Source organism: Rhinoraja longicauda, chromosome 20, assembly GCF_053455715.1.
Source record: "Rhinoraja longicauda isolate Sanriku21f chromosome 20, sRhiLon1.1, whole genome shotgun sequence".
NCBI lineage: Eukaryota > Metazoa > Chordata > Chondrichthyes > Rajiformes > Arhynchobatidae > Rhinoraja > Rhinoraja longicauda.
This window is the reverse complement of record NC_135972.1, coordinates 23,486,048-23,499,851: the sequence shown is the minus strand read 5'-3', so window position 1 is coordinate 23,499,851 and position 13,804 is coordinate 23,486,048. Positions and strand designations below refer to the sequence as shown.

Genomic DNA, 13,804 nt, shown 5'->3' with positions numbered 1-13,804 from the left:
GTTACCATGGTGTCTACTATTTGATACTGGTCATCCATCATCAACTTCTGTTCAAATTATGTAAACTAAGCAATAATCATCATTGTGCGTTTGATGGCCCTTCAAGGCTAAGTTTCCTCCAATACAGCACAAATCTTCTCTCAGGACGGCAACTTTGTGGCTCCAGGACTTATCATGAAGGAAGTTGCAGAACTGGGTGAAGAGCTGTTGGCCTCAATGGTCTCCTCAAGGCTGGACCACCTTGCCATGAGGGGGGCTAGCTGGATTGTGGCATTGCTCAGGGCCCTGACTGATGGATCCATAATGTTGTTTTCCTGAGAGAAGACAGCAGATTTGTGCTGCACAATGGCAGTACCTGTACCTTGAATAAGTAATGTTCTAGACGAGCAGATTGTTGAAATTCTGTGACACCTTGAAGGACCTCCAAATGCTGAGCCATGATAAACAAACCATCCCCGCATGAGTAAAGTCAGAGCTCCTATTGCAGTGCATGTGTGTGGCTTCTGTCTGTTGCTCAGTGGAAACTGAAACATCAGTCACCAGATGCTAAACTACAATTAGGTCCATGAGTACCGACATGGAGCTGACCACATGTTTTATGCTGGTCTTCAGGCTCCATGTGAAGCTGTATGCAAGATTGTGGCTGAAATCTTCCATCTCACACACACTTTTACAGAAACCTGACAGTGCCACAAACATCTTAATATGTATGCGTGCTACTGTATGTTTCATTTTTTTTCCTTAGTACCTAATCAGATGTACAGCACTTTGGTCAACGTGGGTTGTTTTTAAATGTGCTATACAAATAAAATTGACTTGACTTGACTTGACTTGACTTATGTTTATCAGCCTTCCTCCATTGGCTTCCATGTAGTAGTTCTCATAAATGACTCCTGCAGCTGAACTGGCATATGACCCTACCGCCCGGTAACTGGTATATGAGCTAACTGTTTCCCTTAGAGATGGCAGAAATCCAATCAGTCTATCATCAATTAAAGATCTCAACTCTGAACTTAGATAGGCGATGCTTCGGGTCAGGACCCTTCTTCTGATTCAAAATGTTCCATGTCCTCCAGATATGCTGCCTGAACCACTGAGTTCCTCCAGCACTTTGTGTTCCAGGCACGATTCCAGCATCAGCAGTTCATTATGTTTCAATTCTGATGTCTACGATGTTCTGGGATCTGAACTGGTGGATATCATTGTATGATGGAGTGCGACAGTGCTTCATCTTCTCTGGAAGCCCACAGGTTTAAGGCCAACTTGTATACCTTTGCTGTTTGAAATCAGAAATAGGGTGGCATGGGGGCGTAGCGGTACTGCCTTACAGAGTCAGACACTCGGGTTCGATCCTGACTATGGCTGTTTTCTGTACGGACTTTGTACGTTTTCCCCTTGACCTGCGTGGGTTTTCTCCGAGATCTTTGGTTTCCTCTCAAACTCCAAAGACATACAGGTTTGTAGGTTAATTGGCTTGGTATAAATGTAAAATTGTCCTTAGTGTGCGTATGATAGTATTAATGTGCGGAGGTCAGTGCGGACCCGGTGGGCCGAAGGGCCTGTTTCCGCGCTGTTACTCTAAGCTAAACTAAACTAAACTAAGAAAGACATAAGGATATGTTAAATGGAGGCAGTAGATCGGAAGAGCCCATTTAAACTCCTTTTTAATAGACAGAAGAATATGTGGGATGATTGATGGTGTACTATGATAAAGATGGTTATATTTGAGCATATCATTGAAGACAACAGAAAGGACTGTATTGGTCAAGAATTGAAAAGTGTTGTTAATAAATTGCAGATCATTGGTCTAAATGAACCTTGCTAAAAATGTTCTCTCTTTCAGATCATGAGAGTTACCTCGAACTTTCTTATCATGAAGCATTTGCCCAAAAGTATTGCAAAGTATTTGTGGAAAATGCAGAAACACAGAGAGTTTTTGAAATTCTGGACACATTTGCTGCTTTTCCACAATCTGATGAGTCACAAAATGATGATCAAATTGAAGACAATAGCAAGATAACTGACCTTAAACAATCCAGTCACTCAAGTATCGTGGAGCCAAGGTGCAGTAAATAAAAGGAAAAGGGTTCGAAGTTTGTTCCAAGATTGTAAATCAACATTGCAATTCCACATCACATTGAATTGCTGAACTTCTAGTTTTATATTTTGAATTTGTTCTCATTTTTTGGCCTGTCGTGTTTCTAACATCACCTATTCTTATTGTTTATTCTTTCACTATTCCAGGTAGATTATTACAAAACATAAGTTTACACAATCATGATAAATACCTACTGTTATTACTGCACCAACAATGAATTGTCCTGCAGGGTGAATATATGAAACACTAAAGATTGCAACACTATATAAAATAGATTGTACGGGTCTTTACATAAATTTAATTTAGTTTAGTTTAGTTTAGTTTAGAGATACAGATGGAAACAGGCCTTTCAGCCTACCGAGGTCGCACTGACCACCAATCACTTGTTTACTAGTTCTAACCAACCCTTGAGGAACAATTTACAGAAGCCAGTTAACCTGCAAACATACAGGTGTTTGGAATGTGGGAGGAAACCGGAGCACTGGGAGAAAACCCACACGGTCACAAGGAGAACGTACAAACTGCATACTCCAGATAGCATCCGCAGTCAGGATCAAACCCAGATCTCTGGAGCTGTAAGGCAGCAACTTTACCGCTGTGCCACCGTGCCGCCCACAAATGGTAGCTTTAAATGCAAGATGATTATTTTCCAACCATGAAATAACGAATGACATGAGGAAGTGAAAGATTTTTAAATGATGAGTAAAAATAATCCATTGCTAACTTAAACGTTATCCCTTTCCTTCATTCCTCATTCGTTCGAGGTGGATATGGAAAGTCACATATTACACAGAAAAAAATGATCAATGATATTTAAAATTAATGTACATTTCATGAAAAGTAATACCACAATCTGAGAAATCCAATTACAATAATTCAATATATTAGCAGCTAATTATCGGTGATTTTACAATGGCCTTTGAGTTAAAATCCTTCATTTACATTTTCCCTGAACAAATAAATTTACAGCAGAATCAACACATGAAATGGCTATTGAGGTATTTATTGGTCACTTTTTAATTTGTTTTCTGTTTGATATGCAGGCCAAACATTACATTTGATTGTAAATCTCTCCTATTGCTTTCTGGAGATACAGGCTGTGGCAAGACAGCCATGATCTGCAACTGGCTGAAATACTTCAGGAAGAAAAATCCCAATGTCCTGGTAGTATCTCAATATGTTGGATGCAGTTATGCCAGTTATGACATCATGTCTTTCATGAGACGCTGTATTTTAAGACTACGTCTTGAATATTTTGGTAATTATACTTGTTTTAGAATCAGACAAATATTGTTAAGATTTATTCTTTGCCAGCCAGAAATCTTTGTATTAAGAAAGTTGAACCATTCGCTATTAGTTCATTTGCACATTGTTCTACTGGTGTTTATAGTTGACATATACTTGAATCTAGGGAGCATATTTCCAAAATATCCAAATAGATAATAATGTTTATTAATGATCTTTGGGGGCAAAGAGTTGCACTTGTAATTCACATGCAGTGTTATGGTAAATGGATTAAAAAGAGAAATGTTTACTTCATTACCGTAGGAAGCAATCAGAGCAATACTGTCCTTCACACTTTGCATCTTATTATTTGGATGCCTGTGGAATATTACTACAGGAAAATTTTAATCCCACCATAATTCAGATTTGGAATCAATTGAGTCAATGCAAAAATATACTTTTCACCTTATTGGTGTGTTCAAGACACAAGTCTGAAACTTTCATTTGCCATTATGGGATCTAATACCTTTGGGGGTGGCACAGTAGCGCAGCAATACAGTTGCTGTCTTACATCGCCAGAGACCTGGGTTCAATCCTGATTACTGGTGCTGTCTGCACAGAGTTTGTAGGTTCTCTCCGTGACCCCGTGGGTTTTCATTGGGTGCTCTGGTTTGCAGGTTAATTGGCATTAATAAAGATCGTAAATTATCCCTAGTGTGTAGGATAGTGCTCGTGTACGGGGGGTCACTGGTCAGTGCGGACTCGGTGGGCAGAAGGGGCTGTTTCTGTGCTGTGTCTCTAAACTAAACCTAAACCTCTTTCAATGTTCATGTGGTACATTGACTGCACTCTTGATAAGCAAGATTGTTTAGAGCAGAACCATCAATCTTAACTTGTCTTCAGTTAACTTGGAAGGGACTATTCATGGGTCTCTGGCAATATCTTGACACCGCAGTCAACACTTTAACTTTGATTCTTGCCTGCTAGTAATGGTAGCATTTCCACCATGTTTGAGTGGAAATCACCATTCAAATTTGCCAACCTCGTACATAGGTCACCGTCAACTTCAGCCTTACATTTCCCGTTTTCTGAGTGCGAAATCAGGTGAAGATTAGAAAGACGGGGAGTGTATTTGTCATTTATGAACAACCATACGTATGTAATGTACATATGTCCAAAGACGTTCAGGTATGTAGGTTAATTGGCTGGGTAAATGTAAAAATTGTCCCTAGTGGGTGTTGGATAGTGTTAATATACGGGGATCGCTGGGCGGCACGGACTTGGAGGGCCGAAAAGGCCTGTTTCCGGCTGTATATATATAGACAATAGACAATAGACAATAGACAATAGGTGCAGGAGTAGGCCATTCAGCCCTTCGAGCCAGCACCGCCATTCAATGCGATCATGGCTGATCACTCTCAATCAGTACCCCGTTCCTGCCTTCTCCCCATACCCCCTCACTCCGCTATCCTTAAGAGCTCTATCCAGCTCTCTCTTGAAAGCATCCAACGAACTGGCCTCCACTGCCTTCTGAGGCAGAGAATTCCACACCTTCACCACCCTCTGACTGAAAAAGTTCTTCCTCATCTCCGTTCTAAATGGCCTACCCCTTATTCTTAAACTGTGGCCCCTTGTTCTGGACTCCCCCAACATTGGGAACATGTTATCTGCCTCTAATGTGTCCAATCCCCTAATTATCTTATATGTTTCAATAAGATCCCCCCTCATCCTTCTAAATTCCAGTGTATACAAGCCCAATCGCTCCAGCCTTTCAACATACGACAGTCCCGCCATTCCAGGAATTAACCTAGTGAACCTACGCTGCACGCCCTCCATAGCAAGAATATCCTTCCTCAAATTTGGAGACCAAAACTGCACACAGTACTCCAGGTGCGGTCTCACCAGGGCCCGGTACAACTGTAGAAGGACCTCTTTGCTCCTATACTCAACTCCTCTTGTTACGAAGGCCAACATTCCATTGGCTTTCTTCACTGCCTGCTGTACCTGCATGCTTCCTTTCATTGACTGATGCACTAGGACACCCAGATCTCGTTGAACTCCCCCTCCTCCTAACTTGAAATCATTCAGATAATAATCTGCCTTTCTATTCTTACTTCCAAAGTGAATAACCTCACACTTATCTACATTAAACTGCATCTGCCATGTATCCGCCCACTCACACAACCTGTCCAAGTCACCCTGGAGCCTTATTGAATCTTCCTCACAATTCACCCTACCTCCCAACTTAGTATCATCTGCAAACTTGCTAATGGTACTTTTAATCCCTTCGTCTAAGTCATTAATGTATATCGTAAATAGCTGGGGTCCCAGCACCGAACCTTGCGGTACCCCACTGGTCACTGCCTGCCATTCCGAAAGGGACCCATTTATCCCCACTCTTTGCTTTCTGTCTGTCAACCAATTTTCTATCCATGTCAGTACCCTACCCCCAATACCATGTGCCCTAATTTTGCCCACTAATCTCCTATGTGGGACCTTGTCGAAGGCTTTCTGAAAGTCGAGGTACACCACATCCACTGACTCTCCCTTGTCAATTTTCCTAGTTACATCCTCAAAAAATTCCAGTAGATTTGTCAAGCATGATTTCCCCTTCGTAAATCCATGCTGACTCGGAATGCTATATGATATGATATGATATGATACCTGCAGTGGGCACATTTTAAAACACACTTGAGATGATGCACATTGAGAATGAAACATTTTTTGGATTTCAGGAGCTGAAGATCAGCCCAGTACTTTCAGTGAGAATTCTACAGATACATGGATATTTCAAGTGCTTTGTGAGGCCTTCAGAGCAGCAATTGGTTTGAAGCCATGTGTGCTAGTGATAGATGGAGCTGACAGGCTAAGTGAGACCCGTGGGTTATCAGCACAGCAGGTACGCTGATAATTATTAATAATAAATTCAAATACATGTATGTTTATAAATCTGAAAACGTCACCTAACAAACTTAATATTTCAGAATTTACAGAAAATGAAAGATTGGTATATTGTCATTAAAAATAGAAAAGTCAAGTCAAGTCAAATCATGTTACGGGCGGCACGGTAGCGCAGCGGTAGAGTTGCTGCTTTACAGCGAATGCAGCGCCGGAGACTCAGGTTCGATCCTGACTACGGGTGCTGTACTGTAAGGAGTTTGTACGTTCTCCCCGTGACCTGCGTGGGTTTTCTCCGAGATCTTCGGTTTCCTCCCACACTCCAAAGACGTACAGGTATGTAGGTTAATTGGCTGGGTAAATGTAATAAATTGTCCCTAGTGGGTGTAGGATAGTGTCAATGTACGGGGATCGCTGGGCGGCACGGACTTGGAGGGCCGAAAAGGCTTGTTTCCGGCTGTATATATATGATATGATATGATATGTTGAGTTTATTGTCAAACACACAAGTACGGTGAGGTGCAAATGCAATGAAAATCTTGCCAAGAAATTTGAATTAAAAATACCAAATGTTGGTAAATACGCGGCAGGTCAAACAGCATCTGTGGAGAGAGAAACAGAGTTATCATTTCAGATAGGAGCAGGAAACTGCAGATATTGGTTTACATAAAAAGACACAAAGTGCTGGAGTAACTCAGTGGCCCAAGCAGCATCTCTGGAGAACATGGATAGGCGATGTTTCTGGCCAGGACTTTTCTTCAGATCCGAAGGGCCTGTTTCCACGCTGTATGACTTTGTTACTGGTTTTAATACATACTTGCTTTGGGTGTTTGTACATTAGAATATTGAATCTTTGCACAAAACTAGGCATAGCTCCATGGCTCAGTGCCCATCATTATGTGATTTGATGATTAATTACATTTATTTATAAAAGGTTTATGAAAAGTAGGAAAAACAGCAGTTTGTCACATCTCCTTTGGATTACTGGGAAGCCTTACTTTGCAAAAGATTGTTCATTAATTGATGATTTCTGTTGTCTGTACAGGTAAAGGAATTTTCATGGCTTCCACAATGTCTCCCGGCTCAGTGTCGACTTATTGTAACCACTGTCTCTTCCAACAAAGCCTATGTATCACTGTCAAAGCACCAAGATGTAAAGGTGGTGCATATTTCCAGTGCACTGAACTATGAAGAACAAGCCAAGATTTTCCAGGCACATCGGACTGGGCACCTTGAAGGAATAAGTCAGAGCCAAATTCAAAATATTATGAGTAGAAAACTGAGTTGCCTACCGCTAGTCTTGGTTATTTTGGCTAATGAGCTCCAAATATCTGGACCATTCAGAAACAACGCTGATTATCTGGAGGAATATCTTGATTGTCAGACAATCCCGGAGCTGTGGAATGCTGTCCTAAAGCGATGGATTGAAGACTACAGTTGGATTAAGGACAAAGGTGCTTCTGATTGCTCCAGCTCAGGTTAGATTCCGTATTTTGTATTCTTATATATTATGTACAATAAGTAGAATCTGCAAAAAGAAATAAATATGCTGGGAAAGACAACTGCATAATGTTTCACTGTTATTTTATTTTGTAACAAATATATGCTTTCAATCTATTTTATTTTCTAGTTTATACTTGAGACAAGTTCAGTTCTAAGCAGGAATAGTGGTAAGGTTTCTTCAGTGATCTGGAGGAGCCATTGGTCACATTATAGAACAGACATGAAATAAGGTAGAGATTTGCCCAAGTAGGCCAGCCCAGTTGATCATGCAGTTTTTTTGACCATGCACGTCATTTTCGACTGCGCTGTCCTCCGCCCCCCTGGTGGAGGGGTAGACCTCACGGCCCTCGACAACAGCACATTGAACTGGCTACAGCGCCTGGAGGGCGTTACATAACTTCTGCTGCCTCAAACGCAAGAGAGAGAGAGAGAGAGAGAGAGACCATGCAAAGTCTTCCCAATGAGCATCTCAGGCAAGATAAGAGACCAATGAAGAAACCTACCTTGTATCACCAGGCACCAATAAAGAAGTACCTACAAACTATAAAATGGCCAAAAATCTAAAAAGAGAAGCTGAAGAAGGTGTAAAGTAGCCAATGGTGCAATCATCCTGTGTGAAACTCAAGAGTCTACTATATCTAGTGGAGAATGGTGGTGGGCAGCAGAAAGCTAATTGGAAACACTGTCCTTGTGCATCTCTATCCTCAACAATGGCAAAGAAAACTGCACCACTTATCCTGTTCAACTGCTCCCATGGTTAACGCCATGTAATGTTTAAGTGTTATAGTGCTGACTATGCAGATAATCTGCTCACCTGAACGAACCAACCAGGCCAATTGCTAAAGTATCCAAATGGATTATTATTGTCACCCTTACCAAAAATACAGTGGAAAGCTGTTTTTTACGTGTCATCCGGTCAAGTCATTATATACATGTGTACAATCATACAACACAGGTAGTGCAAAAGAGAAAATAAACAGAACTTTTTTGTTGTTGTTTGTTATGGGTTTTACAGAGTTCTTTGTTTACATATCTGTTGTGCTGTTGCAGGTGAGAATGTAATTGTTCTGTTTCGGGACATATGGCAATGGAGAACATTGTGGTGTGTGTTCATATCCAAGGAAATCCATAAAATTAAAGCTCGAACAACTGTCATGATCGAAAGCATTTATCCACACAAAGACTGGTGGAGACCTTGAACTCCACTAAAGAGTGGCAGAAATTCAAAATTTGGCAATTCAGGTTGATGTAATTTTATTAGATTTAAGGGTTATGGAACAGTTAAGGGCAGATCAGCTATGATCTAATTCAAACTCACAATATGTTTGAGGAAGCGATTTGCCTGGCTGTAGCACTAACTTACAGCACCACTGGTGGCATGGGCATCACAGGTTTTGTTCTCTTCTCTAAAGGAAACCTATATTAAGAATTTGATAACTTAAAAGAATGTACTGCACCTGTTGTAACCTGACTTTTGAAATTATAGTTATTTCTTAATTCTTTTGTATATATTGCAGGAACGACGGGATGGGTAGTTGATGTCCTTTGCCTGCTGAGTATATCACGTTGCGGATTAACTGAAGTGGACATCCATCAGCTTCTGGCGTACCTGGGCTACAATGGGGCAGACAAGGTCAACAAATACGACTGGACTCTTTTCCGGGCTGCATCCATGGAGTGGATACAAGAAATGCCAGATGGACTGCTGAATTTCACGCACTACTCTGTACACGATGCTGTAGGATATTTCCTACTAGGTAAAATATATATGTGTTAAAATTGGCAAGGACGATTAAAGTCTGAGAGCCATATTTTATTTGCATTATCTATAATGAACAGTTAAAGAATCTCAATCACACGTCAACAATGATACAATGTTCAAGAAACATTTATACAAGTACATGGATAGGATATGTTTAGAGGGATACGGGCCAAATGCAGGCAGGTGGGACGAGCGTAGACGGGGCAAGTTGGGCCGAATGGCCTGTTTCCATGCTGTATGACTCTTTGACTAATGGTACGTATTTTTGTTATTGCACTATAAAGTGGTGACCAATTCTCCAGACAATTTTGCAGAATTTCCATCAGCAGTAACTGTAATGCGAAATGGAATTAGAAAATGGTGCAAACAATTTCCATTCTGTTTCCAATGAATAGGTTTACACAGCCACGTGACTTATTAATCCAATCAAAAAGGTGTTTTATTGCAGTACGTAAAGCAACATGAGCAACATTACTTTGGGTTTTGTGTATGGTATCTGTATTCACATAATCCTGTGTGTCTGGTGCTGGGGGACAGCGTCTCTACCGCTGCGTCACTGTGCTGCCCTCAATTGTACTCTGCTGGGACCTGCTCCAGAAACCCCACATTAAATTGTGCTGCTACAGAAGCAATGTGTGATCGGTGGCAGAACTAAAGAAATTATTTTTTGGGGTTAGACGATGGATGATGCCATTCCATTCATGAAGATCCACAATCAGATAGATTGAGTTAAATTCTCAGAACAGTGAAAAATGGTCACAATCATGTTTCAATGAGAAGGCCAGAATTCCAGCAGTAAGTAATTTTCAAATCATAGCTAAAGCATTTCCACCTCGTGGTTTACATAGTACCAAAATAGCAAAGTTGAATTGACCACCAAATCTAATTGAAAAAAAAACCTATTTAATGGCTCGGAAGATAACGGGCGGCACGGTGGCGCAGCGGTAGAGTTGCTGCCTTACAGCGAATGCAGCGCCGGAGACTCAGGTTCGATCCTGACTACGGGCGCCGTCTGTACGGAGTTTGTACGTTCTCCCCGTGACCTGCGTGGGTTTTCTCCCACACTCCAAAGACGTACAGGTATGTAGGTTAATTGACTGGGTAAATGTAAAAATTGTCCCTAGTGTGTGTAGGATAGTGTTAATGTGCGGGGATCGCTGGGCGGCGCGGACTCAGTGGGCCGAAGGGCCTGTTTCCGCTCTGTATCTCTAAATCTAAAAAATCTAATAATCTGCTTTTTCAATTCTTATTTCTCTGGGTAGTTTAACTTTTGTTACATTAAATTACAGGTGCTATTGTTCCACTCAAAGAATCCACTTTAAAAAGTCCATTTACATGTAAAAGGAGCAGAATTCACCATCTATTTCAAGAGTATTTGTCACGGCAGACTTACACCCTGAAACTTTACCAGGAGCTACCTTGGCAACTGAGAACAAGTGGAGACCTCTCAGATTTATGTACCTTTCTATCTAATCCTCTGTAAGTCAAAATCTTTTCTTGTTTGAGATAGTGTTTAATCATCGCATTCACAACCTTTAGCCAGGCGTCGACCTCTTATTAGAGGTAGCCCATGTGATAAATCTCCATTAAGCGCTGTAACTTTACTTCTCATAATGCACATGACTTTTGCGAGAGCTCATAATTTTCTGTAAAATTTTGGTGTGGGTATTGACGTTCAGTTAATGGAAGATACTTGATGGCAACGTTTGGACTCTGTATGTGTGCTGATCTCCGGGGAATGCTGTCAACATGTCCTTGCTTCTCCACAGAAAACGTTTGAAAACATGATATTTAGAAATTATTCTTGTTGCAAATGAGTCCATTTACTGATTCCACAGCCTCAGACTAAAAGAACAAACCTTTAGAAAAGTGATGAGGAGCCAGAGGGTGGTGAATCTGTGAAATTAATTGCCACAGATGGTTGTGGAGGCCAAGTCTTTGGGTATTTTTTAAGTGGAGATTGATAGATTCTTGATTAGTAAGGGTGTTAAAGGTTATGGGTAAAAGGCAGGAGAATGTGGTTGAGAGAGAAAGATAGGTCAGCCATGATTGAATGGTGGAGCAGACACAATGGGCCAAATGGCCTAATTCTGCTCCTGGTTTTTATGAACTTATGATACCCTAATTAAATTCTCCCCCTCTTTTCTTAATTAGTGGGGTCACATCATCCAAACTACCAGAACAATTGTAAAATCTATAGAATCTTGGGCAATGGTAACCCCAGAGCATCCAATAACTGTAAAAAACATCTCTTTCAAAATTCTAAGATGCAGGTCATAAGGTCTTTGGAATTTATCAACTTTCAAAGTCACCAACATTTCTAAATTTATTTTTGACTAACATCTAGCCTTTTCAGTTCCTCAGTGAAGGCAGACACAAAGCAAATGTTTCATTCCTCTCCCATTTCTTTATATGTCATTTACGGTAAGTGACCGACATTCGTCCTTGTTAATCCCTTTTCTTTTACTTACCTATAAAAACTCCTGCAGTTCTGTTTTTGTAAAATTCTAGCCACTCTGTCCATATTTTAGTTTAGTTCCGTTTCGGGATATAATATGGAATCAAGGCCCTTCGGCCCACCGAATCCACGCAGACCATGGATCACCTGTTCACACCAGTTCTATGTCATCCCACTTTCTCATCCATCCCTTCAACACTCCAGGCAATTAACAGAGGCCAATTAACCTACAAACCCGCACGACTTTGTGAAGTGCGAGGAAACCAGAGCACCCGAAAGAAACCCATGCAGACACAGGGAGACCATGCAAACTCCACACAGACAACACTCGAGGTCAGGATTAAACCCGGGTCACTGGCATTGAGAGGCAGCAGCTTTACCACTGTGCCACAATAGACAATAGACAATCGAGCCAGCACCACCATTCAATGTGATCATGGCTGATCATTCTCAATCAGTACCCCGTTCCTGCCCTCTCCCCATACCCCCTGACTCTGCTATCCTTAAGAGCTCTATCTAGCTCTCTCTTGAATGCATTCAGAGAATTGGCGTCCACTGCCTTCTGAGGCAGAGAATTCCACAGATTTACAACTCTCTGACAGAAAAAGTTTTTCCTCATCTCCGTTCTAAATGGCCTACCCCTTATTCTTAAACTGTGGCCCCTGGTTCTGGACTCCCCCAACATTGGGAACATGTTTCCTGCCTCTAACGTGTCCAACCCTTTAATAATCTTATATGTTTCGATAAAATCCCCTCTCATCCTTCTAAATTCCAGTTTATACAAGCCTAGTCGCTCCAGTCTTTCAACATATGACAGTCCCGCCATTCCGGGAATTAACCTAGTAAACCTACGCTGCACGCCCTCAAGAGCAAGAATATCCTTCCTCAAATTTGGAGACCAAAACTGCACACAGCACTCCAGGTGCGGTCTCACTAGGGCCCTGTACAATTGCAGAAGACCTCTTTGCTCTTATACTCAACTCCTCTTGTTATGAAGGCCAACATTCCATTGGCTTTCTTCACTGCCTGCTGTACCTGCATGCTTCCTTTCAGTGACTGATGCACTAGGACACCCAGATCTCGTTGTACGTCCCCTTTTCCTAACTTGACACCATTCAGATAATAATCTGCCTTCCTATTCTTACCACCAAAGTGGATAACCTCACACTTATCCACATTAAACTGCATCTGCCATGCATCCGCCCACTCACACAACCTGTCCAAGTCACCCTGCAACCTCATAGCATCTTCCTCACAGTTCACACTACCACCCAGCTTTGTATCATCTGCAAATTTGCTAATGATACTTTTAATCCCTTCATCCAAGTCATTAATGTATATTGTAAATAGCTGCGGTCCCAGCACCGAGCCTTGCGGTACCCCACTAGTTACTGCCTGCCATTCTGAAAGGGACCCATTTATCCCCACTCTTTGCTTTCTATCTGCCAACCAATTTTCTATCCATGTCAGTACCCTACTCCAATACCATATGCTCCAATTTTGCCCACTAATCTTCTATAGTGGGCAAAATTGTCGAAGACTTTCTGAAAGTCGAGGTACACCACATCCACTGGCTCTCCCCTGTCAATTTTCCTAGTTACATCCTCAAAAAATTCCAGAAGATTAGTCAAGCATGATTTCCCCTTCGTAAATCCATGCTGACTCGGAACGATCCTGTTACTGCTATCCAAATGCTCCGCAATTTCGTCTTTTATAATTGACTCCAGCATCTTCCCCACCACTGATGTCAGACTAACTGGTCTAGAATTTCCCGTTTTCTCTCTCCCTCCTTTCTTAAAAAGTGGAATAACATTAGCTACCCTCCAATCCACAGGAACTGATCCTGAATCTATAGAACATT

The 13,804-nt window shown here is 41.5% G+C and overlaps 1 protein-coding gene across 1 annotated transcript in view; it reads left to right on the top strand.

Moving 5' to 3' along the window:
• The window catches only part of LOC144603655 (putative tetratricopeptide repeat protein 41), a 37,958-nt gene that overhangs the window by 7,431 nt on the left and 16,723 nt on the right, over positions 1–13,804 (top strand). Inside the window, exons 3-8 of the mRNA XM_078417215.1 lie at positions 1,844–2,063; positions 3,142–3,356; positions 6,058–6,221; positions 7,266–7,698; positions 9,241–9,480; positions 10,775–10,964. Coding sequence (XP_078273341.1) covers positions 1,844–2,063; positions 3,142–3,356; positions 6,058–6,221; positions 7,266–7,698; positions 9,241–9,480; positions 10,775–10,964 — 1,462 coding nt within the window. The remainder of the gene's footprint in view (positions 1–1,843; positions 2,064–3,141; positions 3,357–6,057; positions 6,222–7,265; positions 7,699–9,240; positions 9,481–10,774; positions 10,965–13,804) is intronic.